Below are 25,650 nucleotides of genomic sequence, written 5' to 3'. Positions count from 1 at the left end.
CAGAGCTGAGCCGTTTGTGGGACGGTTGGAGCGGCCCATGGAACAGCGAGCGGCGCAGCGCAGAGCGGAGCGGAGCCATTTGCGGGGACAGCTGGAGCGGTTCATGGGACGGCTGGTGGAGTGGAGCGGCTGGCAGAGCGGAGCAGTTTGTGGGACGGTTGGAGCGGCCCATGGAACAGCGAGCGGAGCGGAGCGGAGCAGAGCTGAGCCATTGGCGGGGGCAGCTGGAGCGGTTCATGGGACGGCTGGTGGAGTGGAGCGGCTGGCAGAGCGGAGCAGTTTGTGGGACGGTTGGAGCGGCCCACGGAACGGGGAGCAGAGCGGAGCAGTTTGCGGGGACGCTGGAGGAGCGGCGCGGAGCGGCGCGGCTGGTCGAGCGGAGCCATTCGTGGTGAAGGCTGCAGCAGAACTCCACGGAGAGGTTGGGCAGTCGGCCTCGGGCCACGTAAGGTGCCCCTTAACATCCTGTGTGCCCCCCCCATTTCCGCCCAGGCTGGGGGTGTGTGTTAAAACTCTGTAGATAAACTTTTGAACTCTGGGGCGGCACTGACCAGGGACAGAGACTTTGGGGTTGTTGGACTTTGGGGTGATTGGACTTAAGACCCTGAGGGGAAAAGGACACTGCCAAACTTACTTGGAGGTGGGTCTTTTGCTCATGGTCTGTGTTATGAATCCTGTTTGTGGTGTTTCCCCAACATAATGCCGCATTGTTTCCATCCTTTATTAAAAGGCTTTTGCTACACTCAGACTCCATGCTTGCGAGAGGGGAAGTATTGCCTCCTAGAGGCGCCCGGGGGGGTGGTATGTAATTGTCCCAGGTCACTGGGTGGGGGCTCGAGCCGGTTTTGCATTGCGTTATTGAAACGGAACCCCTAGATACAGGACCCGGCCCTTGTTGCTGCCAACTCAGAGGGGCAGAAGGGTTACATAGAGAAAATACAATGGTTCAAGGGAGAACACAGGATTTGTTTATGGGTAAACTGATGACTCAAGGGTTTTCTTTAGGCTAGCCCAGGGGTTGGCATCCTTTCAGAAGTGATGTGCCGAGTCTTCATTCATTCACTCTAATTTAAGGTTTCACGTGCCAGTCATACATTTGAACGTTTTTAGAAGGTCTCTTTCTATAAGTCTACATGCAACAATAGTTTAGTTATATATTATACAGTAAATAAGGTTTTAAAAATGTTTAAGAACCTTCAGTTAAAATTAAATTAAAATGCAGAGCCCCCCGGACCGGTGGCCAGGACACGAGCAGTGTGAGTGCCACTGAAAATCAGCTCGCGTGCCGCCTTCGGCACACATGCCATAGGTTGCCTACCCCGGGCTAGACAATAGGAGCTGATCACTCTTGGCTACGGGTGGTGTTTTCTTCCAGGGAGCTCACCGTGCAACTAGGCTGCTTCAGTATTTTGAATATCAATCAAGGATTCATTACTAGAATTGGTCTGATAATTGCTGAGCTGGGTGTGGGCAGGCGTAGGTTCATTAGCATCTGGAGCAGAGATCCCCCATGATGCAGTGCTTCCCTGCTTTTCTAGTCCCAGAGTTCAGTGCGGTTCTCTGCTCTCCATTCTGTATGCTAATGGAGATGTCTTAGTCTTGTCACCCTTGTCAGGAGGGGTCTAGGTGTGTCTCCCATCCGCCCTTCACTGCTCTCTGCAAGTCTTTTCTCTGATGGGTTTTGATTTAAGCAGAGGCTGGTGTGTGTGGGGGTATCTATCATCAGTCAGACAGGCTTTATACTGTGCCCTGCCTCCCCAAGAACACAGAGCTGACAGGTATCAAACCACCTCTCCCCCACACCCCGTCCCCTCCTTTCCCCATCCAATCGTCTCTCCCCTCCACCCGTCCCCCTCCCCTCCTTCCCCATTCAACCACCTCTCCCCTCCGCTCCCCTCCCCTGCCCTCCCCCTCCTTCCCCATCCAACCACCTCTCCCCTCAACCCCTCCCACTCCCCCTCATTCCCCCATCTAACCACTTCTCCCCTCCCCTCCCCTGCCCTCCCACTCCTTCCCCATCCAACCACCTCTCCCCTCAACCCCTCCCACTCCCCCTCCTTCCCCATCCAACCCCCTGCACCCCACCCCCCTCCCTCCTCCCTCACCTCCCTGCCCCACCCCCAGGGCTGCTGTCAGAGGGAGGCTCTAACCCAGCAGGCTGCTGAAAGGACCCACAGGCCAGTGATCAGGGGCTCGGCTGAGCACGAAGGCAGGAGAATGGTGAGAGACAATATCTATGAGAACATGCTGATGACGGAAGCTGCTCCCCAGCCCAAAGGTAAGCACAAGAGGCTGCACCGGACCCTGGACTCCCGCTGGCCTTTCCTTGGCTTTGCGGTCTCTGCAGAGCGTTCTGGGCAGCGATCGCTTGCTCCACTGACCACGTCCCCAGAGCTCAGCCTTGTGCTGGTGCACACTGACAGCACCATGGGCAGTGGGCGAGGGTACTCGGTCAGTGCTTCCCAGTGCATTCTCTCCCCTGCCGGTCCCCAACGGGAGACGGGCACAGGGGGGAGAGATGGGAGTCCCTGCACAGCATCCAGCCTCCTGCTGGCCAGCGCAGTGCCATGGGCTGGCCATAAAAGCCATCCAGGGTCCCCCTCCCCAGCTCACTGCCACCATCAGCCTCTCCCAGGAGGAGATCACCAGGGTCAAATCCTCACAGCCCCCATCTCTGGGGACCAGCTCCCTCTCATCCCCCTGTTTCACAGTGACACCTCCTTTCCTTACCCTCTGCCCCTTCCCGGCCCGAGCACATGCTTCTAACCGTGAGCAGGGGTAGGGAGATGCTAGCTGTGTTAGCAGAGAAGGGTTTTCCCCAGGGCTCGGGGATGGGGGAAGGGAACCTGTTCCTCCAAGGACAAGGAGCAAATGGAGCTGGAAGTTCTGAGATAAGGACCAGGCTGTGTTCCTAAAGCTCCCAGCACAAGGGGCCCCTCTCAGTGCTTTGGCTGGGTGACTGGGCAACAAAATGGCAGATGAAATTCAATGTTGATAAATGCAAAGTAATGCACATTGGAAAACATAATCCCAACTATACCTATAACATGATGGGATCTGAATTAGCTGTTTCCACTCAAGAGAGGGATCTTGGAGTCATTGTGGAGAGTTCTCTGAAAACATCCACTCAATGTGCAGCGGCGTCAAAAAAGCAAACAGAATATTGGGAATAATTAAGAAAGGGACCGATAATAAAACAGAAAATATCATATTGCCTCTATATAAATCCATGGTACACCCACACCTTGAATACTGTGGGCAGATGTGGTCACTCCATCCCAAAAAAGATCTACTGGAATTGGAAAAGGTTCAGAAATGGGCAACAAAAATGATTAGGGGTATGGAACGGCTGCCATATGTGGAGAGATTAATAAAACCAGGACTTTTCAGCTTGGAAAAGAGACAACTAAGGGGGGAGAGGGGTAGCCGTGTTAGTCTGGATCTGTAAAGAGCAACAGAGGGTCCTGTGGCACCTTTAAGACTAACAGAAGTATTGGAGCATAAGCTTTCGTGGGTGAATACCCACTTTGTCAGACGCATGTAATGGAAATTTTCAGAGGCAGGTATAAATATGCTGGCAAGAATCAGTATGGAGATAACGAGGTTAGTTCAATCAGGGAGGGTGAGGTCCTCTTCTAGCAGTTGAGGTGTGAACACCAAGGGAGGAGAAACTGCTTTTGTAGTTGGCTAGCCATTCACAGTCTTTGTTTAATCCTGATCTGATGGTGTGAAATTTGCAAATGAACTGAAGCTCAGCAGTTTCTCTTTGAAGTCTGGTCCTGAAGTTTTTTTGCTGTAAGATGGCTACCTTTACATCTGCTATTGTGTGGCCAGGGAGGTTGAAGTGTTCTCCTACAGGTTTTTGTATATTGCCATTCCTAATATCTGACTTGTGTCCATTTATCCTTTTATGTAGGGATTGTCCAGTTTGGCCGATGTACATAGCAGAGGGGCATTGCTGGCACATGATGGCATATATTACATTGGTGGACGTGCAGGTGAATGAACTGGTGATGTTGTAGCTGATCTGGTTAGGTCCTATTATGGTGTCGCTGATGTAGATATGTGGGCAGAGTTGGCATCGAGGTTTGTTGCATGGATTGGTTCCTGAGTTAGAGTTGTTATGGTGCGGTGTGTGGTTGATGGTGAAAATATGCTTAAGGTTGGCGGGTTGTCTGTGGGCGAGGACTGGCCTGCCTCCCAAGGTCTGTGAAAGCGAGGGATCATTGTGCAGGATGGGTTGTAGATCACTGATGAAGCGTTGGAGAAGTTTAAGCTGAGGACTGTAGGTGATGGCCAGTGGAGTTCTGTTGGTTTCTTTCTTGGGCCTGTCTTGTAGCAGGAGGCTTCTGGGTACACGTCTGGCTCTGTTGATTTGTTTCCTTATTTCCTTGTGCGGGTGTCGTAGTTTTGCGAATGCTTGGTGAAGATCTTGTAGGTGTTGGTCTCTGTCTGAGGGGTTGGAGCAAATGCAGTTGTACCTCAGCGCTTCGCTGTAGACGATGGATCGTGTGCTGTGTCCGGTGTGGAAGCTGGAGGCATGAAGGTAGGCATAGCGGTCGGTGGGTTTTCGGTTTGGGTGGTGTTAACGTGACCATCACTTATTTGTAGTGTGGTGTCTAGGAAGTGGACCTCCCATGTAGATTGGTCCAGGCTGAGGTTGATGGTGGGGTGGAAGCTGTTGAAATCGTGGTGGAATTCTTCCAGAGTCTCCTTCCCATGGGTCCAGATGATGATGTCATCAATGTAGCGTAGGTAGAGAAGGGGCATGAGTGGACGAGAGCTGAGGAAGCATTGTTCCAGGTCAGCCATAAAAATGTTGGCATATTGTGGAGCCATGTGGGTACCCATAGCGGTGCCACTGGTCTGGAGGTATATATTGTCATCAAATTTGAAATAATTGTGCGTGAGGATAAAGTCACAGAGCTCAGCAACAAGTTGTGCTGTGTCATCATCAGGGATACTGTTCCTGACAGCTTGTATTCCATCTGTGTGTGGGATGTTTGTGTAGAGAGCCTCCACATCCATGGTGGCTAGGATGGTGTTTTCTGGGAGGTCACCAATGCATTGTAGTTTTTTCAGGAAATCAGTGGTGTCACGGAGATAGCTGGGAGTGCTGGTGGCATAGAGTCTGAGTAGAGAGTCCACATATCCGGATACTCCTTCAGTGAGAGTGCCAATTCCAGAGATGATGGGGCATCCAGGATTTCCAGGTTTGTGGATCTTGGGTAGTAGATAGAATAACCCTGGTCGGGGCTCTAAGGGTATGTTGATTTGTTCCTGTGTTAGTGTAGGGAGTGTCCTGAGTAGATGGTGCAGTTTCTTAGTATATTCCTCAGTGGGATCTGAAGAAAGTGGCCTGTAGAATTTGGTATTGGAGAGTTGTCTGGCAGCCTCCTTCTGGTAGACTCCTGAGGGTCAAAATGACAGTCTGGATCTATACATAGAATGCTTCCGCCGACGTGCACAGGCAGAAATTGTGGAAAAACAACATCACTTGCCTCATAACCTCAGTCATGCAGAACGCAATGCCATCCACAGCCTCAAAAACAACCCTGACATTATAATCAAAGAGGCTGATAAAGGAGGTGCTGTTGTTATCATGAACTCGTCTGACTACCAGAAGTCAAGCAAATCATTATTTATTGGGTGATTGTGAAACAATAACTCCATGATCCAAGGACTTTATTCAGTGACAGACCTGGAAACATACAAATTACAGAGCCAGCCACACTGAGCGGCATAAGGGCAGTGTCTCTGCTACAGCCAGAAATATCACACCAAGACAAAGCGTCCCTGCAATGCACATCCCATGCGGCCCCCTCCAGTGCACAGGGCTCCTCATTGGCAGGTGGCTGGGAAATATTCTAGCTTGGAAATTAAGGCGCTTTCTGAGGTGCGGGGACCTGCATATCACAGCCCAGCCTATCTATGGGCCTGCTTACAAATCCACCTGAAACGCAGAGTGCACTTGGCATCATTCCACAAATTCCGTTTGGTTGGCTCGGTATGAACACAGTCCTCTCCACCATCTGTCCCCGGATCGTAATAGTTTGGCTCATTCTGCGCCCAGAACCTACAGATCAAAGAGGTTTTTTGTCTCAGAGGAAAACCACAGCCAATTCCTGAGCTCAGTTCTGCTCTGTGGACTCTGTGGTTGGCAGGGGACCAAGACACCCAGCAATGTCGCGGTGAAGCGATCCACCCCCCAGCCACCCCTCAGAGTTCTCTACAGCTCTTGTGGCCATGGTAACGAAGGGCTTCTGAGGGCTGGGGGTAGCAACTGCCCTGCGCCTGACAGGCCAGCAAAGAGCCCAAGTCAGTCTGTGGCTCCAAATGCTGACAGCAGCAACTCCGATCTCAGTGCCCAGAACCAAAGCACGTGGCACAGCACGTCCCAGGAGCCCCCCGAGATGGGAACGCAGGAACGGGAAGAGAGGGCAGCGGGGGTCAGTCATTAACTTCTCCCTGGCCCTGCTTATGGGCCTCGTCCACAGCCCACTGAGGTCACTGCACCGACTGCAGCTGGCTCCGGCCATACCCCCGGCCCCACAGCCTCCGCTTCCCCAGCCTGACGGAGTGGAGAGCGCAGTGCAATCCCAAGGAGAGCGTGAACCTGCCGCTCACTCCAGACTCACCTGGCTGTACTGAGTTGACTTGGGGCCAGATCCTCAGCTGGTGTAAATCCCTGTGGTTCATTCAAGTCAATGCCGAGTTACCCCAGGGGATCGGGCCTGCTGTGCCGGGTGCTGCATAGACACCAGGGGCCGTACAGACGCTGCCCGAAGGAGCTTGTGAGCAAACGTGTAATAAATAATCACTTCTCTCAAGCTTTACTCACCCCCTGCTTGCGTCTGCTCTGTATTCTGTGCCATCCACCCAGCGCCAGCTGCCTTCTGTCTCCCGGTCGGTGAGTCCAATCCAGTGACCTTTTCCCTGGGTCTCGTTGGAGAGAAACTCCTGCACAACACAGTTTGCAGCATGTCCAGGTCACCCAAGAGAGGCTGCAGGATGCAGTCACAGCTGCCTTGGCTGAACAGATTTGGGGGAGAGGAAAGGGCGTCTGGTGGTGTGAGCAGGGCACTGGGCAGGGGGAGACATGGTGTCCTGCCCCCAACGCTGACAGTGACTAGCTGGGAGACCCTGAGGGAGTCCTGGAGCATCTCTGTGTCTGTGTCTGCATCTGTATCTGCCTGGGGCTACCAGCAGTGACCTGTCTCAGAACACTCCCCCCACAGCCCCTCAGAGCTGGGCTGCGGCAGTGACTGACGGGCACCTCAGAGTTCACACCAGCGCCCTGCCCTTGGAGGAGACAAAGCTCGGAGCAGAGAACTGGCTGCAAAGTCTAGCCCTGCCGGAGGGTGGGATTTTCCTCCTCAGAGAGTGCTGCAGAGGCCTGGGGTGAGAGCTACAGTGGGCTCGTGGGGAGAGAGGATTCTCTGAGAGGTGCATGGCCCCTTGCACACAAGCCTTCCAGATACAGGCTTCTAGATTGTCCAGCAGGAGCTCAGGCCTGGGGAGAGGGATCAAAGCGGGTCCTCACTGGGAAAGGTCATTGGGTTTGCAGGAAATGCTACATTGGAAGTAGGGAAAATCAGAAATGAGCCTGACCCCAAACTCCCCTCCCCCGGCACCCCAGACTCTGGGAAGTCCAGATCCTGGCACTGTTCCTCTGCCCATCTCTGATTTTAAACTGATGGGTGAATCCCCTGAGTCACGTTCCAAGGCTTGGCATCCTCTCCGATGGTTTCCAACCTCAGCTGCCACCTTCCACCTCCTTCTGGTATGAAACAAGGCACTGACCCATTGTCCAAACCCCTAGGAGCTTCCTCCACTCACCTGTTCCGCCTGGGAGGAGACAGAGGTCAGGTGTAAGTTCCAAGACACACAGAACTGCTCAGCCTCGTCCCACGACTTCGTTCCTTTTGAAAAGTAATAGAGGTTCCCACCGTAAAACCTCCAGCCCCTGGGGAGCTTTGTCAGCACGTCACCTGGGAGCAGAGACTGAGGTGAGACGCCCGGGCTAAAGTCACAGGGACACACGCAGGGAGCTCAGGGTTTCTAGTGCTGCATTTCGCCTGCCCTTCAGCGGCCCCAAGCTCAGGGAACTTCTGAATCCTGATTCTTCAGCATCACAATAAGTAACTTTTGTGGCCACATGATGGATCCCGAAGAGCGCTGCAGAAAGCAGACACCACGGGGTCACTCCCCCAGCACTGAAATGCAGCTGCATCTGGGCTGGAGCATGGGCGCTGGTCCCAGTGCAGAGCAGCACGGCTGTAATGGGAAAGGGGAGCCTCACTGTTCAGCTGAGCTGGCAGGGGGAATTCAGGAGGGGGAATGGAGCTGCCCAAGGTGGAACAGCCCCTGGTTCTGCATCAACATCTTTCAATGATCATAAGTGGTGAAGGTCTCGGGTGTTTTGCACTTTGGCACCTCCCCCAACACCCTGCCGGGGGCGCTGGCTCAGTGATGGTTCTGAAAGTAACGCCCCATACGCTGAAATGCCAGTATCACTTTTTGCCTGTGACCTGACGGGTTTGGAGCATCTAAGGACAGCTGGTAGCTGGGTGCTCCCATTAGGCTAACGAGGCCTAGGGTGTAATTTAACTCCACACTGATCACCACGGTGTGGGCACAGGTGCAGCCACCGGTGATTTCTAATGGAAGAGAACTCGGTGCTGGTGAAAGGCGCTGCGCTGTCAGCCTTGGAGCCTGAAATCCTCCGTTTATCCTCAGCACCAGGAGAAACGGCACCAGCCAGCACTGCAGCTAGTACTTACAGCAGCCATCTTGCACTGCTGCTCGAGCTGCACTGATGTCCAAACGGATCTGGATTTCTCCATACGCTGCACTGACATTACCCAGCTGATCTTTCAGCATCCGGACTCCTGCCTGCGCTTCATCCAATAGCTGCAGACCTAGAAGAAAGTCACAGGGACTTCAGTGGAGATGCAGAACACTGGATTATCAGCACGTGTCGTAGAGCAGCACCTGCAGGCCCCTGTGTGCCAGGCGCTGTACGGACAGGAGGGGACAGTCCCTGCTCTCAACAGCTCACAGTCAAAACAGACTCTAGGTGGGAGAAATAAAGGATGATTTTCCTGCTGGGGAACTGAGGTGCAGGGAGACGTGCCCAAGATCACACAGGAAGTTTGCAGCAGAGCAGGGAAGTGACCCCAGCTCTCCTGAATTCTAGCCCTGTCCCCCCAATCTCCCCAGCCTCCTCTTCCCAATCGCTCCCACCTTGTGAGCTGTGAGTGGGTCATCTGCAGCATGTGGCAGAGCTGGGGCTGCAAGAACATCCATGGACCCGAGCCATGGCCCTGGGCTCCAGGCCGGGATTTTGAACAGCCCAGCTTTCCGGCGTGTTCTGTGCCAGGTTTTAGTTCAGGCCCATCTTCTGATTGGACGCTGAATAACCTGATCCATGGACCGGTTTGTATGTGCAGCCCTGGGCCAGACAGACAGAGCGTTGTGAGACGTGGCCACAAGGGGGCGCTCTGCCTCCAGCAATGGGACTGTGGCAGTTACCCAAATTATTGGAGCTGCATAGGAAGGGTTCAGGGACTGGGGGGCAAATTGAGACCCACGAGTGCAGCTCCACTGACGTCCTGCTTACAGCAGGGTCTGAACTCGGCCCTGTATGTCTCATGAGCTGCATCCGTCTGTCCCGCGAATGCAATCCTGACAATACAGGGCCAAGGTGAAAACTATGGAGCGAAGGGAGCAACAGGGAAAGGACAGAAGATGTGACCACTAGGCATCCTGCTTAGGAGCGTGGGACGGATGCAGCCAGCCTGCCACTGCCAGGAAGGGAGCTAGGAGGGAAGCTGGAGCAGCCACCCGTCCCTGGGAGCAGAGCCTCCGTTGGCAGAGGAAGGGGCAGAGCAGCAGCTCATTAGACGGGGGACGGGACCACCTGGCAGGGACGTCTATGGAGGGGAGTAGGAGGATGCCAGGCACCCACCATCCCTATAGGCAGGAGAGTGCTCAGCTTCCAGGCCAAGGGAGGGGAGCCGACCCTGATGCCTAAGACCCTCGTCCTGCGACTTACTGTCCGATCCCTTTGCTGACGCGTCCGAGGCGTTGTCAGGCTGCAGAGAGACTTGGAGCTTATGCACCGCTTCTTCAACCACTTGCAGCTTGCTCTGTCCCCAGAGATCTAGAAATCACATGTCTGCAGGTCAGCGACCGAACTGAACTGCGGCTGGAGACCAGCCACGCCTGGAGAAGGTATATGCTCCGAGTGCGAGCCTGTTCTCTATGACGTCTTTTATTTTAATCTTGGAAACCTTCCCTCCCGAGGAGGGACACAGGCAAAGCCAAGGCCCCATTCGGGGCTCTCTCCTGGTGTATGTTACACCGTGTTAATGTAGGGCGTCAGCTCTTTGGAGCAGGGAGCTACAAACTCCAGCAGGGCAGATTGGGATTAAATCTCAGGAAAAGCTTCCTCACTATCAGACCAGCAGGACGATGGAACCAGGGCCGGCTCCAGGGTTTTGGCCGCCCCAAGCAGCCAAAACGATCGCGATCTGCGGCGGCAATTTGGCGGGAGGTCCTTCGCTCCAAGCCGGAGTGAGGGACTGTCCGCCGAATTGCCGCCAAATAGCTGGACATGCCGCCCCTCTCCGGAGTGGCCGCCCCAAGCGCCTGCTTGACAAGCTGGTGCCGGGAGCTGGCCCTGGATGGAACAGACGCCTCGGGGGGTTGTGGAAGCTCCTTCACTGGAGGTTTTCAAAAGGAGGCTGAAGCCGTCTGTCTGGGATGGGTCTGACACAACATATCCTGCATCTTGGCAGGGGTTAGACTGGATGCCCCTGCGGTCCCTTCTCACCCGATGGTTCTGGGATTCTATGACCTCATTTTCCTGTGTGTTCGTGCAGCCCCTAGCGCTATGAAAAGCAGGACCTGGGTGCAGCTTCTGGGCACTGTGGCCATCCAAGTGCTTATTAACAATCCTGACAGCTCCGCTCCTGGCGTGTCTCAGGGGCCTGTCTGCTAACTGTAGCCCCAGACCCTTAGAGGTGCTCAGGCCCCAAACTCCCAGTGATTCCAATGGAAACCAGGAGCCCAAATGCCCTGAGGATCTGGGCTTGCAGGACTACTGGCCAGCTGCTCAGATGGTGTCAATCTGACTTCAGAGGAGCTACTTCGATTGACACCTGCAGAGCATCTGTCCCTAAAAATCAGCCTTCACTCCCCTTAGCGCTGCAGGGCCAACCCAGCGATGCCCCGGGGAGCAGCTTCTCTTCCGGCTTGTGCATCATCAACAGACTTGTGATCTAAGTGCTGTCTGCGGAACCTTTCCCGCGATCCACCGTACGTCTCTGGCTCCTTTCACTGCAGTATCTGAGCACCTCACAGGGTCTCTGCCAGTCTGATTTTGGGGAAAATTCCTTCCTGACCCCATTGAAAGGTTGATGAAGACCAAGTTAAATGGGAGACTACAATGGGTCATGCTCAAAGGTGAACTCTCAGGCTGGAGGGAGGTTACTAGTGGAGTTCCTCAGGGATCGGCCGTGGGATGAATCTTATTTAACATTTTCATTAAAGACCTTGGCACAAAAAGGGGAGTGCGCTAATGAAATCTGCAGATGACACAGAGTTGGGAGCTATTGCCAGCGTGGAGGAGGACCAGAATATCATACGAGTAGAGCTGGACGACCTTGAAACCTGGAGTAGTAGAAATGGGATGAAATTCAGTAGTGCAAAGTGCAAGGTCATGCACGTAGGGATTAACAGCAATATTAACCCCCATCTTCTCCAATTTGTCTCATAATTTCCCATGTGGAACTGTATCAAATGTCCTGAAATCCAGATAGATGAGATCTGCTCCATTTCCATTGTCTAAAAAAATCAGTTACCTTCTCAAAGAAAGAGAAGGTTGGTCTTGCAAGATCTACCTTTTGTAAAACCGTGTTGTATTTTATCCCATTTACTGTTAACCTCTATGCCCCTAACTCAGGGGTGGGCAAACATTTTGGCCCGAGGGCCACATCTGGGTGGGGAAATTGCTTGCAGGGCCGGGGCAGGGGGTTGAGATGCAGGAGGGGTGCAGCAGGGGGCTCAGGGCAGGGGGTTGAGATGCGGGAGGGGTGTGGCAGGGGGCTCAGGGCAGGCAGTTGGGTGCAGGAGGGGCGCAGGGTGCAGCAGGGGGCTCAGGGCAGGGGGTTGGGGTGCGGGGTGCAGGAGGGGTTCGGGCTTTGGCCCAGCACCACTTACCTGGAGCAGCTCCGGGGTGGCAGTGGCGTGCACTGGGGCCAGGGCAGGCTCCCTTCCTGCCTGCCGTGGCCCCGGCCCCGTGCCGCTCTGGGAGGCGGACGGCACCATGTTCCTGCGGCCCCCGGGGAAGGGGGGGCAGAGAGCTCCGTGTAGTGCCCTTGCCTGTGGGTACCTCCCCCGAAGCTCCCATTGGCTGCGGTTCCCTGTTCCTGGCCAATGAGAGCTTCGGGGGAGGTACCCACAGACAAGAGCAACACACGGAGCTCTCTGACCCCCCGGCCCGGGGGCTGCAGGGACGTGGTGCCGGCTGCTTCCCGGAGCGGCACTGGGCCTGTGGCACCACGTGGGGCAATCCCGCGGGCCGGATCCAAAGCCCTGAGGGGGCAGATCCGGCCCGCGGGCCGTAGTTTGCCCGCCCCTGCCCTAACTACTTTCTACTTCCAAATTTGTTCGAAGACCGAGCATACAATTGAGGTCAAACTAAAACGTCTGTAGTTTCCTGGCTCACTTCTTTCCTGTTTCTAAAAAATAGGAACTCCATCAGCACTTCTCCAGTCACTGGGTCTGACGCCTGAGTTTATGGATTCACTAAAAATCCATGCTGGTGGGCTTGCAATTTCACATGCCAGTTCCTTTAATATTCTCGGATGGAGATTATCCAGGCTTAGTCCTATTAAGCTGTTCGAGTTTGATTTCCACCTCAGATGTGGTAATTTCTACTTCCATATCCTCGTTCCCTTTAGCCAGCCTGCCACTACCCCTAACTCCTCATTCCATTTATTAAAAACGGAGGCAAAGTATTTGTTTAGGCATTTGCCCATGCCTAGATTATCTTCAATCTCCAACACATCCTCCGTGTTGGGCAGTCCCTATTTTTTTATATGGCTATAGAACCATTTACTGTTGGTTTTAATTCCCTTTGCAAGGTCCAGCTTTGCTTGGCTCTTGGCAGTTCTCACTTTTCCCTGCACTTTCTGATCTCCAAGAGGTAGCTTTCCTTGGTGATCCATCCCATCTTCCATTCTTAGTAGGATTTCTGCTTTCTCTTAATCACCTGTGTGAGACGCTTGTTCATCCATCCTGGTCTGCAACTCTTCCCTAGGAAGTTTTTCCCCTTGCTTGGGATGCAGGCTTCAGAGAGCTTCTGCAACTTTGACTTAAAGTAATTCCAAGCCTCCCCCACTTTCAGATCCTTGAGTGCTTCATCTCAGTCCATTCCCCTAGTTAATTGCCTTAATATTTTAAAGTTTCCCATTTTGAAATCAAGGCCCCTGGTTGCAGACTTAGTTTTGTTTATCCTTCCATTTAGTTGACACTGAATTAGCTTATGATCACGCAAACCAAGGTTGTCCCATACAACCAGCTCTTCTCTGGAGGTCCTCCCTACTCACCAACACTCAATCTAAAATGGCATCACCTCTTCTTGGTTTGGTGACTATCTGGTGAAGAAATCTGTCAGCTCTCACACCCAGCAAAGTGTAGGGCCCTACCATTATGATTAGCACTTGTCCTCCGATCTATACCTGGGAAATTAAAGTCTCCCATAATCACACAGCTCCCAGGAGTATATATTTCATTAAAGGTATTCTGGAGGTCTCTATCCATATCCGCATAGGATCCTGGGGGTCTGTAGCAGACCCCAAGCACTATCTCAGGGGAGCCTCTGGTAGCTTTCTTCCCCAAAGTGATTTTGGCCCAAACAGTCTCTGATTTATCCGTTCCAGCACTTCTAATTTCTTTACTGTCAGTCTATCTCATCATTAATGTAACCCTTCTGCCAGGCCGAGTTGACAGCAGCAAGGGCCGGGTTCAGTACATAGGGGTTCCCTTTCAACAATACAATGCAAAACCGGCTCGAACCCCCACCCAGTGACCTAGGAAATTACACACACACCCCTGGGCGCCTCAAAGAGGAAATACTTCCCCTCTCGCAAGCACAGAGTCGGTGTAGCAAAAATCTTTAATAACATGAGGTAAACAACTCAGCATTAAAACACCACAACTAGGGTTCATAAACACAAACCATAAACTAGAAGACCCACCGCCAAGCAGATGGGGCCGTGTCCTTCTCCCTTTGGTTCTTGAATCCAGCAACGCAAAAGTCACCCCACCCACAGTTTTTGTCCTTGGTCAGTGCAGCCCCAGAGTGGTTCTTGAGTCCAGCAACCCAAAAGTCACCCCTCCCACACCCACAGTTTCTGTCCTTGGTCAGTGCAGCCCCCCCAGAGTTCAGAAGTTCATCTGCAGAGTTTACCTCCCAGTCTGGGTGGAAGGGGGGGAGGTATGGGGGCCACCTACATGCTCTGCTGCTTGTGTCGATGGCCGATTGCCACGCCTCTCCGTGGGGTTCTGCTGCAGTCTTCACCGCGGGCCACTCCTCTCCGCCAGCCGTCCTGTTAGCCGCTCCTCTCCGCTAGCTGTGTAACCCATAGGATTATTTTGCTAGCTGTTATACCCTACTAATCCACCCAGCCGTATGAATTAATGTTTCTTTTGTTGAAATTAATCCATTTTATTCTTATATTTTATCAGTATTAATTCCTTGGAATCTAGGATGTGTTGAGGCACGTTATTATTTCCTAATAATACGTTTTGCTGAAATGGAAGAAGCCTATCGGCCTGTAAGATCTGGAAGATCTGCTGTATAGCAAAAAGTAGAATTAGTTTTATCCGGCTTCTACAACTGGTTGGTAACCGCAGGGTACACCACAACTTGAGGTCATCATGATAGCCTAGGTTGGCAGTTTTGGAGTGAGATAATACTTATTAATCTATTTAGAAAGTAAGTGTCATAACCCACTAACCTATAGGAGAAGGGTCCCCATACATTTCTTAGGGTACGGAAACAAGATTTGGGTATAGTAGGTTGGGCCTGAATTACATAGGTCAGGATCCTATAAAATACCTTGTAAGCGAGTTCTTGGGGGAGCTTCTTAGTTAGTTCTTTTCTTAAACTTTCTTCTTGTAGCTGCGTTGGAGTTAGTTCTTGTCTTCTTCTATCTATCTATCCTATCTTCTATCACACTATCAGCTCAGCTTGTGCAGTGTAGTATAACCACTCAGCATTCCTAACCATTGGGGAAGCCAGCACCATCGTGTAATCAGGCATGCCAGGAGTGAGGCTGGTCCTTCACCTCCTATTACTGGGTTCTCAAGGAAGGGTGTGAGTATGTTAGGTTAAGGTACTTATAATAGAAATGTTACCACCAGGAGTTTTGGAATACTTTTACTATTTTGCAGTTAAGTATCAGAGGGGTAGCCGTGTTAGTCTGAATCTGTAAAAAGCAACAGAGGGTCCTGTGGCACCTTTAAGACTAACAGAAGTATTGGGAGCATAAGCTTTCGTGGGTAAGAACCTCACTTCTTCAGATGCAAGTAATGGAAATCTCCAGAGGCAGGTATAAATCAGTGTGGAGATAACGAGGTTAGTTCAATCAGGGAGGGTGAGGTGCTCTGCTAGCAGTAGAGGTGTGAACACCAAGGGAGGAGAAACTGCTTCTGTAGTTGGATAGCCATTCACAGTCTTTGTTTAATCCTGATCTGATGGTGTCAAATTTGCAAATGAACTGGAGCTCAGCAGTTTCTCTTTGGAGTCTGGTCCTGAAGTTTTTTTGCTGTAAGATGGCTACCTTAACATCTGCTATTGTGTGGCCAGGGAGGTTAAAGTGTTCTCCTACAGGTTTTTGTATATTGCCATTCCTGATATCTGACTTGTGTCCATTTATCCTCTTGCGTAGTGACTGTCCAGTTTGGCCAATGTACATAGCAGAGGGGCATTGCTGGCACATGATGGCATATATAACATTGGTGGACGTGCAGGTGAATGAGCCGGTGATGTTGTAGCTGATCTGGTTAGGTCCTGTGATAGTGCTGCTGGTGTAGATATGTGGGCAGAGTTGGCATCGAGGTTTGTTGCATGGGTTGGTTCCTGAGTTAGAGTTGTTATGGTGCGGTGCGTGGTTGCTGGTGAGAATATGCTTAAGGTTGGCAGGTTGTCTGTGGGCGAGGACAGGCCTGCCTCCCAAGGTCTGTGAAAGTGAGGGGTCATTGTCCAGGATGGGTTGTAGATCACTGATGATGCGTTGGAGAGGTTTAAGAAAGCACAACTTATTGCCGAGCTCTGTGACTTTATCCTCACGCACAATTATTTCAAATTTGGTGACAATATATACCTCCAGACCAGTGGCACCGCTATGGGCACCCGCATGGCACCACAATATGCCAACATCTTTATGGCTGACCTGGAACAACGCTTCCTCAGCTCTCGTCCACTCACGCCCCTTCTCTACCTACGCTACATTGATGACATCTTCATCATCTGGACCCATGGGAAGGAGACCCTGGAAGAATTCCACCATGATTTCAACAGCTTCCACCCCACCATCAACCTCAGCCTGGACCAATCTACACGGGAGGTCCACTTCCTGGACACCACAGTACAAATAAGCAATGGCCACGTTAACACCACCCTATACCGAAAACCCACCGACCGCTATGCCTACCTTCATGCCTCCAGCTTCCACCCCGGACACACCACACGATCCATCGTTTACAGCCAAGCACTGAGGTACAACCGCATCTGCTCCAACCCCTCAGACAGAGACCAACACCTACAAGATCTTCACCAAGCATTCTCAAAACTACGATACCCACACAAGGAAATAAAGGAACAAATCAACAGAGCCAGACGTGTACCCAGAAGCCTCCTGCTACAAGACAGGCCCAAAAAAGAAACCAACAGAACTCCACTGGCCATCACCTACAGCCCTCAGCTTAAACCTCTCCAACGCATCATCAGTGATCTACAACCCATCCTGGACAATGACCCCTCACTTTCACAGACCTTGGGAGGCAGGCCTGTCCTCGCCCACAGACAACCTGCCAACCTTAAGCATATTCTCACCAGCAACCACGCACCGCACCATAACAACTCTAACTCAGGAACCAACCCATGCAACAAACCTCGATGCCAACTCTGCCCACATATCTACACCAGCAGCACTATCACAGGACCTAACCAGATCAGCTACAACATCACCGGCTCATTCACCTGCACGTCCACCAATGTTATATATGCCATCATGTGCCAGCAATGCCCCTCTGCTATGTACATTGGCCAAACTGGACAGTCACTACGCAAGAGGATAAATGGACACAAGTCAGATATCAGGAATGGCAATATACAAAAACCTGTAGGAGAACACTTTAACCTCCCTGGCCACACAATAGCAGATGTTAAGGTAGCCATCTTACAGCAAAAAAACTTCAGGACCAGACTCCAAAGAGAAACTGCTGAGCTCCAGTTCATTTGCAAATTTGACACCATCAGATCAGGATTAAACAAAGACTGTGAATGGCTATCCAACTACAGAAGCAGTTTCTCCTCCCTTGGTGTTCACACCTCTACTGCTAGCAGAGCACCTCACCCTCCCTGATTGAACTAACCTCGTTATCTCCACACTGATTTATACCTGCCTCTGGAGATTTCCATTACTTGCATCTGAAGAAGTGAGGTTCTTACCCACGAAAGCTTATGCTCCCAATACTTCTGTTAGTCTTAAAGGTGCCACAGGACCCTCTGTTGCTATTTTGCAGTTATAAGTTTCATTGCATTCCTTATTTTTCTGCTAATGGCAATAAAGATTTTATCAATTTAGTATTGTCCTCAGTGTATGTGTTCTTGCCAAGCACCCCGAGAATCCTCTCCCAAAACAGAACTCTCTGAGTTTTAGAACTCTGTAGTCTGAATTGGATAAGAACCTATAAATCTTCTGGTCGGATGCGATCAGTGGCAAGCCATAAAAACTAACCCATCAAATTCAGGTCAACATATGGGGGGGCACCTTACGTGCTCCGCTGCTCTTGCCGACAACCGATTGCCACGCCTCTCGGTGGGGTTCTGCTGTAGTTTTCACCATGGTCCACTCCTCTCTGCCAGCTGTCCTGCTAGCCGCTCCTCTCCACTAGCCATCCGGCTACCCGTTCACCAATATGTCTTCAGGCCCCCTCACTACTTAACACAACTCTCAGTGATTTCAGCTCTTAGTAACTTCAGCTGTTAGTAGGGGAGCCTCAGGGCTGGTGCACCACTAGCCCAAAGTAGATCTAATGCTGAGATCTAGGTATCAGTGAATTCAGCTCTGCAGCATATGTCAAGACTCCAGATGGAGTCAAAATTAGCTCTGTTATTACACCATGGACAGAGGAGACAAAGTGCTGTTTAGGGCCCTCAGACAGGACTCATCCTACCGGGTACAAACACCTGGCCCCAGCCTCTGTCCATGCACTGGGTTTTGGAACCCATGTACCTTGCCTTGCGAGTGCTACTTGATTGAGGGTGAGTCCCTCCGTCATAAAAGGTCTACTGTCCTTGATTCACCAGCATAACAACACTTCATTACTCCTGCCCAATAACAAAGAGACTGGGGATCCCACAGCAGCCAAAGTGACCATTTGGGCAAGCAGTCCCATCATGCTAGGCAGGGCGGGTGTCCCCATGCAAACGAGATCAGCCCCTGAAGTCCTTCTCCACAGCTCACCACCAGATGTCAGGGTAGAGCCCATTCTGACTCTGCTTACATCAATATACAATGCTACTGCACCACCTTTACCTTCATTTCTGTCTTTCCTGAACAGCACATACGCTTCATTCCCTGTACTCTAGTCCTCGCTACTATTCCACCATGTTTCTGTTGTCCCTGTAACATTTGGTTACATTAGGATCCTCTTCAGCCTCAGGTTCACATCCCATAACTTAGCTCCCGGCAGACAGCTCACCCTTCTGTTCTCTGGATCAGCTCTGGTGCCAGGCCTGTCCATTCTTCTTAGTAAGGAGTCACCAATCACGTAGACCTGCTTCTTCCTGGTGTTGGTGCCATTCTCCAGCCTTCCTCCCGTTCCTTCTGCATGCAAGTCCTCTTGTCTTTTGCTCTCCCTTGCGATCTACTGCAAGTCATCCTCTGTCCTCCTGGGCTCCGAACTCTGGGTATGTACATTGACTCTTCCCCTCTTCTTGTAGGACTAGCTGCTCTTCTCTTCTTCCTGACCCTCCCACCTTCGGCTACTCCCTGCTGCAAGCCTTCTTCACTTTCCAACTCAGCAAACCTATTCCTGAGCTCTACTTCTCCTTCACTAGCTGGTCTTTTCCTCTACCCGGTTCTCATCATCACGTTTCCACTGGCCACTTTACTCACCCAGCAGTCTCCCCTCTGTGTTCTCCAGTCCAGCTTCGGTCTGCCAGTCTTGAGTTTTCCCTTCAGCCTCCTCTCGCCTTCCCTCCATCATCTGCTCGAATCCCCTTCAAAACTCAACCATAGTTTCCACCTGCATCTCCAAACCTCGGCTCTTCTCTTCCATCAGCTTTCTCAGGTGACACTTCATGCAAACAAGCTCTTTTCAGGTACCTGCTCCAGGATCATGTACATCCCGCAGCTTCCACATCTGGTCATCGCTTCCATTGCTTGGGTCACTACCACTGCTGCCTCTGTGTCTGTCACACCCTTCCCACCTAAGTGCCTGTCAAGGAGAAAGAAAACCCGACACAACACAAAACAGAATGCCACCGCCCCTCCCCCAAACTCTCCTTACAGTCCCGCACGCTAACTCCCCCATTTCCAGTTGTTTCCTGGCTTCTTTGCCACTGGCCGGCTGCCTTTATAGGCCCCCTAACCAGGGAAGCCCAGCCCCTGATCTGATGTGATCACAGGCTCTGCATCTCTCAGCGCACTGCCCATACCAGCCTCTGCAAACTGAACACAACAAACCAGCAAGCAAACTCTCAAGAACCCACTTGCCAGAGGCGACGCATAGGGGTGTGTGCAGGGTGAAGCGCCCCCCCCCGATTTCTGCTTGGCATGTCGGGGGCAGGGAAGGAGGAAAAGAGGCTCTGTCCTTCTCCTGCTGCAGCAGCCGGGCCCGGGCAGGGAGTCGAAGGGACAGGACCAGCCACTTCTCATCTCAGCCGCTCAGGGTCTCTGCTCTGTGCAGAGAGACTGCCTGAGAGAGCCTGGTTGGGGAGGTGGCGGGGGCTACCCCATCAAGGCCAGGCTACCAGGGACAGGGGTCGAGCAAGCTGGAGTCCCCTCTCCCCCCGGCACGTTTCCGGCTCACTCGGCCCCTGTCCCCAGCAGCCAGGCCCTGGTGGGGGTGACCCAGCGCCGCGCCCCCAGCCAGACTCTCTCAGCCAGCTGCTGCCCTGCACAGAGCAGTGACCTGGAGCGACCGGCTTCAGCCGCATGAGACGCAGCTCCCTCCTGCTCCCCGCCCCGGCCCGGCTGCCAGGGAGAGCGGCCGAATGTGCTGGGGAATGGGGGAGGCGCAGCGGGAGGAGGACAGAGCCCCCCAAGGGTAACTCTGGTGGGCCTGGGACTGCATGGTGGCGTTGGGCTGGGCATGGGGGCTGTTGAGCAGAGGAGACACGTGGGGCGGTCATGTGTCCTCCCCTTTAGATTGTGGCCCCCCAGCATGGGGAGGCACCAGTCGTCTGTGCCACTCACTGCCCCTAAGGAATAGGGGCTTGTCTCCCCTCTCCTCCAAGAGCTCTCCACTCCGACTCCCCTGTTTTCAGCTCTGTTTGCTGGCTCCAGGGCAGGGACTGTTTGGCAGAGCAGGGAATTAAACCCAGCAGTCTGAGCCCCCAGACAAGCGCCCGAACCACTCAGCCGTCCGGTCTCTCCATAGGGCATTTCCATTGTGCCATGAGGAGACCTGGGGCTGAGGCTCATGCTGGTGATACGTGGTCAGGAAAGGACCCAGCGTGACCCTCAGAGCGCAGGTTGAGCATGTGGGGCTGCCACGTGTGATCTGAAGTCACTGAGGTGATGCTCAGACAGGATGAAGTTCACCCAGATCATCCCTGACAGGCGGTTGTCTAACCTGTCCTTAAAAACCTCCCGTGATGGGGATTCCACAGCCTCCCTAGGTGACCTGTGCCAGTGCTGGACCATCGTTAGACTTAGAAAGTTTGTGCTAGTATCAAACCAGCAGGGCAAGATCTTACAACTCCATTCGAACTCCCTGGAGTAGGAGATTTATTTGGAGGGACAGACTGGAAACACGGTCGATATTCTGCTGAAGTGTGGGGGTGCCCCCACCCCAGTCGAGCCAGCTGGCCTGTATGGAAGTTGGCAAACGTTGGGCTTGGAGCTGCAGTTGAACTTACATAGAAGCGTCACAGCCAGGAGGGACGTGGCCAGGGCCAGACTCAGGAGGAGAAGGACAGCAGTGACGATGCCCCCCGCCCTGTGCCACCAAGAGGCCGGTGTCTTGGGAGGATTTCCTTGAAGGAGAAGAAGAAACGTATCCATGGAAAGTTACAGTTCAAATGCCACTGACCGAGCAAACTCCATCCCCCAAATCCAATACCTGCTCAGCCTCCTATTCCCTGACTGTGGTTAACAGCAACAGCGGACTCAGGCCAAATAAGGTCAGAACCGACCTGAACTCGAATGTGAAAAGTGACCCTTCCTAAATCAGGAGTGACTCCAGTGCCAGGCAGGCGTCCTGTGAGAGAGATCTGGGAGCAGGATTTTCCCCCTGCCTAAGCATTTCTTGAGAGGGAAGTTTAGGGCTTGTGAAGTCCAGGCCCAAAGGAGCATTTTTAAATGAGAACAAGTACCTGAAACAGCTTATGAAATATCAAAACAATGAGGCAGTGAAATGAGAAAATGTTTCTTTGCAGGAGAAAAGTGGGGCTGACAGCAGCAGTGTGCTCAGAAGGGCCTTTCTACAGCATCCCTGTCTAATAACCCATCCCCAGGATGCTGGGCTCCTCACTGCAAGGCAGCCAAGGGGCGAATCACAGGGCAAAGCCAGAAGACTGTGTCTCCCCTGCACATTAAAGGGAGAAGACTAGAGCTGCATTCGAGCCAGGATCTATGTGTAGACAGAAGTAAGTGTGCTCTGTGTGGTCTGGATTTGGTCTCTCCAAGGTGAACGGCAGCTGCTTGGAGACGTAAGACTGTCAGATTCTCCTCTCCCTGAAAGTCTCAGCCTGCCACACCCCCTCCCTATCTGATCTGGGCCTCAGCCATTAGCTAGCGCCGCTCCCGCATAGGAACCAGCAGACAACACTCAGATGCCCAGATAATCCCCTTACATTGCAGAAGTGGCTTTTCTCACGCTAACCAAAGGGTGAAGCTGCCTGTCACTAATGTACTGAGTTTACAGTTCTCAGCCTTTCCTGAAACAGATTCTGGGAGGAGCTTCTCTGTCACCCAACGCACACTACATTTTCCCCTTGTGTTTTCCTTTCCCGCTGCAGAGAGCCTAGCTGAGCTCGGTGCGTAGCTGCAGCTGCCTACTGAACCTCACATCCTCACCCGCACCCTCCACTTCCGTCAGCCCCGTCTCCCTGCCTGTCTCCTGAACCTTCCTGGACATCTTTCATGTGCTTGAAACCAGAAAAGCTGGCGCACGGCATCTGGATTGCACTGAAACCAAAGGGGATATACAACCCCCGGTGCAGGCCCTTGTTCAGCTGACACCTGCCCAACCAAACATAAGAACATAAGAACAGCCAGACTGGGTCAGACCAAAGGTCCATCTAGCCCAGTGTCCTGTCTGCCGAGAGTGGCCAATGCCAGGTGCCCCAGAGGGAATGAACAGAACAGGGAATCATCAAGTGATCCAGCCCCTGTCGCCCATTCCCAGCTTCTGGCAAAGATGCTAGGGACACCATCCCTGTTCATCCTGGCTAACAGCCAATGATGGACCTATTGGCCATGAACTTATCTAGGTCTTTTTTGAACCTGTTATAGTCTTGGCCTTCACAACATCCTTTGACAAGGAGTTCCACAGGTTGACTGTGCATTGTTTGTTTTAAACTGGCTGCCTATTTATTTCCAATTCCAATATATCTTTTTTGGGACGGGGGGACCACATCTGCACGCAGTATTCAAGGTGTGGGTGTACCATGGATTTATATAGAGGCAATGTGATATTTTCTGTCTTATTATCGGTCCCTTTCCTAATGAGGAAAGATCCCTCTCTTGAGTGGAAACAGCTAATTCAGATCCCATCATGTTATAGGTATAGTTGGGATTATGTTTTCCAAGGTGCGTTACTTTGCCTTTATCAACATTGAATTTCATCTGCCATTTGGTTGCCCGGTCACCCAGTCAAAGCACTGAGAGGGGCCCCTTGTGCTGGGAGCTTTAGGAAAACAGTCTGGTCCTTATCTCAGCATTTCCAGCTCCATTTGCTCCTTGTCCTTGGAGGAACAGGTTCCCTTCCCCCATCCCCGAGCCCTGGGGAAAGCCAAGGAAAGGCCAGCGGGAGTCCAGGGACCGGTGCAGCCTCTTGTGCTTACCTTTGGGCTGGGGAGCAGCTTCCGTCACCTGCATGTTCTCATAGATATCCTCATCCACCATTGTCCTGCCTTTGGGCTGAGCTGAGCCCCTGATCACTGGCCTGTGGGTCCTTTCAGCAGCCTGCTGGGTTAGAGTCTCCCTCTGACAGCAGCCCTGGCGGAGGGGCAGGGAGGTGAGGGAGGAAGGATGGGGGTGGGGTGTAGGGGAGAGGCGGTCGGAGGGGGAAGGATGGGGCGGGGGAGGAGCGGAGGGGAGATATGGTTGGATGGGGGAAGGAGGGGGAGGGGATTGGGAAGGTGGGTAGATGGGGAAGGAGGGGGAGAGGGAGGGAGGGGAGTGGGGAGGCGGGTGGATGGGGAAAGAAGGGGAGGGAGTGGAGGGGAGAGACGGGCGGATGGGGGAAGGAGGGTGAGGGGAGTGGTTCAGGGGAGAGGTGATTGGTTGGGGAAGGAAGGGGAGAGAGGGGAGGGGAGACACGGGCTGATGGGGAAGGAGGGGAAGGAGAGAGGTGGAGGGAGGGGGAGGGGAGGGGAGAGATGAATGGGGAAAGAGGGGGAGGGGAGAGGCAGTTGTTTGGGGAAGGAGGAGGAGGGAGTGTAGGGGAGAGGCAGTTGGATGGGGGAAGAAGGGGAAGGGGAGAGATGGGCGGATGGGGAAGGAGGGGGAGGAGTGGAGGGGAGAGGCGGTTGGATGGGGGAAGGAGGCGTGAGGGAAGAGGAAGACAGCGTTCTGTCGGCAGCACCTGGCCATAGGTGGTGCATCTAGGGGGGCTGCCACACCCCCTGGCTGGAAGCGGTTTCCATCACATGCAGGGGTTACAGTTCGGTTCAGTGGCTCTCAGCACCCCACTATTCACATTGTTCCAGCCCCCTGTGCCCAGCCTTTTATGGCCCCCTCTTGTGGGTGGGGCTCTGGCGAGAGCGTAAAGGCACATCCCCGAGCACCGCGCGTGCGGTTGGCTGCCGGAGGTCATGCAGCGGAGGCCCTGGGCCTGGGGAAGCCTGTGCCCTCTCCCCTCCTGGGCTGCCCCCAGCTCCGCCCCAGCGATGGCAGTCCTGCTCTGTGTCCTGGGCCCGCTTGTGTTGAGGGGCCTTCAGCGTCATCCCGCTAAAGCACGGTGAGGGGCAGGCTGGGGGCAGTGTGGGGCCAGGCCTGCGTCCTGCTCCTTGCCTCCTGACCATGCCCCCCCCCCCGATCGTGGCACCCTGGGCAGTCACCCACATCGCCCGCCCCTACGGCCGGCCCTATCCTATGGGCATCCACGACTGTCCAAATCTGCATCTTTTCCTGTGTGTGACCAGCCACAGGTGGGAGTTCTGCTGTCCCAAGAGACAGAACCTGCTCACTGCTCCGGCGGTAACATGGGACGAGAGGGGGCACGTGTGGAATCAAAGGTTAGTGTGTTACACAAGCACTCCTGGTGAGTATGAGCAGCACTGGTACAAGCAGCCAAGTGGGCACATGCCCAGCGATACACAAACTGTGGTGGCTGAATGCCGACATAACGTTGTAGCGGAGACACGGCCTCGGTAGCCATCTCTGGGGCTGTACAGGAAGTTTCCAGGCAGGACAAGCAGCCTCGCAGGTTCCACACACTCACCGAGAGCCGAGCCGGTCAGAGCTCAGGGGGAAAGGTTACAAACATGGGCTCTAGAGACAGCCCAGGGGGCTTGGTGACTGATCCATGCGGGACCCAGAGCTGTGATGGCTGCATCCCAGTTCCTGAACCACCTGGGTAACAGGCTCCTGAATCCCCATCTCACTGAACAGCGAGGAGACGGGTGTCTGGTAGCTGTGGGACGGGTGTAACCCCCAAGGAGATGACCTAGATTCCTGGGGCTCTGTCCGCTGGCAGCTCAGGGGGAACCAACGCAAACTCAGAGTCTGACTCTGCCCGGCAATCACTAGGGAGTGACATGCCCCTCCCAGGGAGCTCAGGAGAGGGGAGAAGCCATTTTGAGTAGAGCCGTACTGTCACCTCCTGTGACTTGCAGGCTATGCCTCTGTTAATGCAACCTAAAATTGCTTTTGTTTTTTCTGCAACAGCATCGCATTGCTGACTCATGTTGAGGTTGGGATCCACCACAACTCCCACATCCTTCTCGGCAGTGCTGCT

The 25,650-nt window shown here is 53.2% G+C and overlaps 1 protein-coding gene across 2 annotated transcripts; it reads right to left on the bottom strand.

Moving 5' to 3' along the window:
* Positions 1-5,626: 5,626 nt before the first annotated feature.
* On the bottom strand, positions 5,627-23,694 carry LOC135879458 (C-type lectin domain family 4 member F-like). 2 transcript variants are annotated; one of them, XM_065405442.1, is made up of 7 exons: positions 23,534-23,694; positions 21,386-21,502; positions 10,058-10,165; positions 8,784-8,921; positions 7,840-7,991; positions 6,842-6,960; positions 5,627-6,076 (listed from the first exon to the last, which is right to left on the bottom strand). In XM_065405442.1, the coding sequence occupies exons 1-7, from the start codon at positions 23,592-23,594 to the stop codon at positions 5,926-5,928; spliced, it is 846 nt and encodes a 281-aa protein (XP_065261514.1). In that variant the 5' UTR covers positions 23,595-23,694; the 3' UTR covers positions 5,627-5,925. The 2 variants fall into 2 exon arrangements, with proteins under 2 accessions (XP_065261514.1, XP_065261515.1); XM_065405443.1 differs by lacking the exon at positions 21,386-21,502.
* Between the last annotated feature and the right edge of the window lie 1,956 nt (positions 23,695-25,650).

Source organism: Emys orbicularis, chromosome 5, assembly GCF_028017835.1.
Source record: "Emys orbicularis isolate rEmyOrb1 chromosome 5, rEmyOrb1.hap1, whole genome shotgun sequence".
Taxonomy (NCBI): Eukaryota; Metazoa; Chordata; order Testudines; family Emydidae; genus Emys; species Emys orbicularis.
This window is presented reverse-complemented; position numbering and strand designations above follow the sequence as displayed.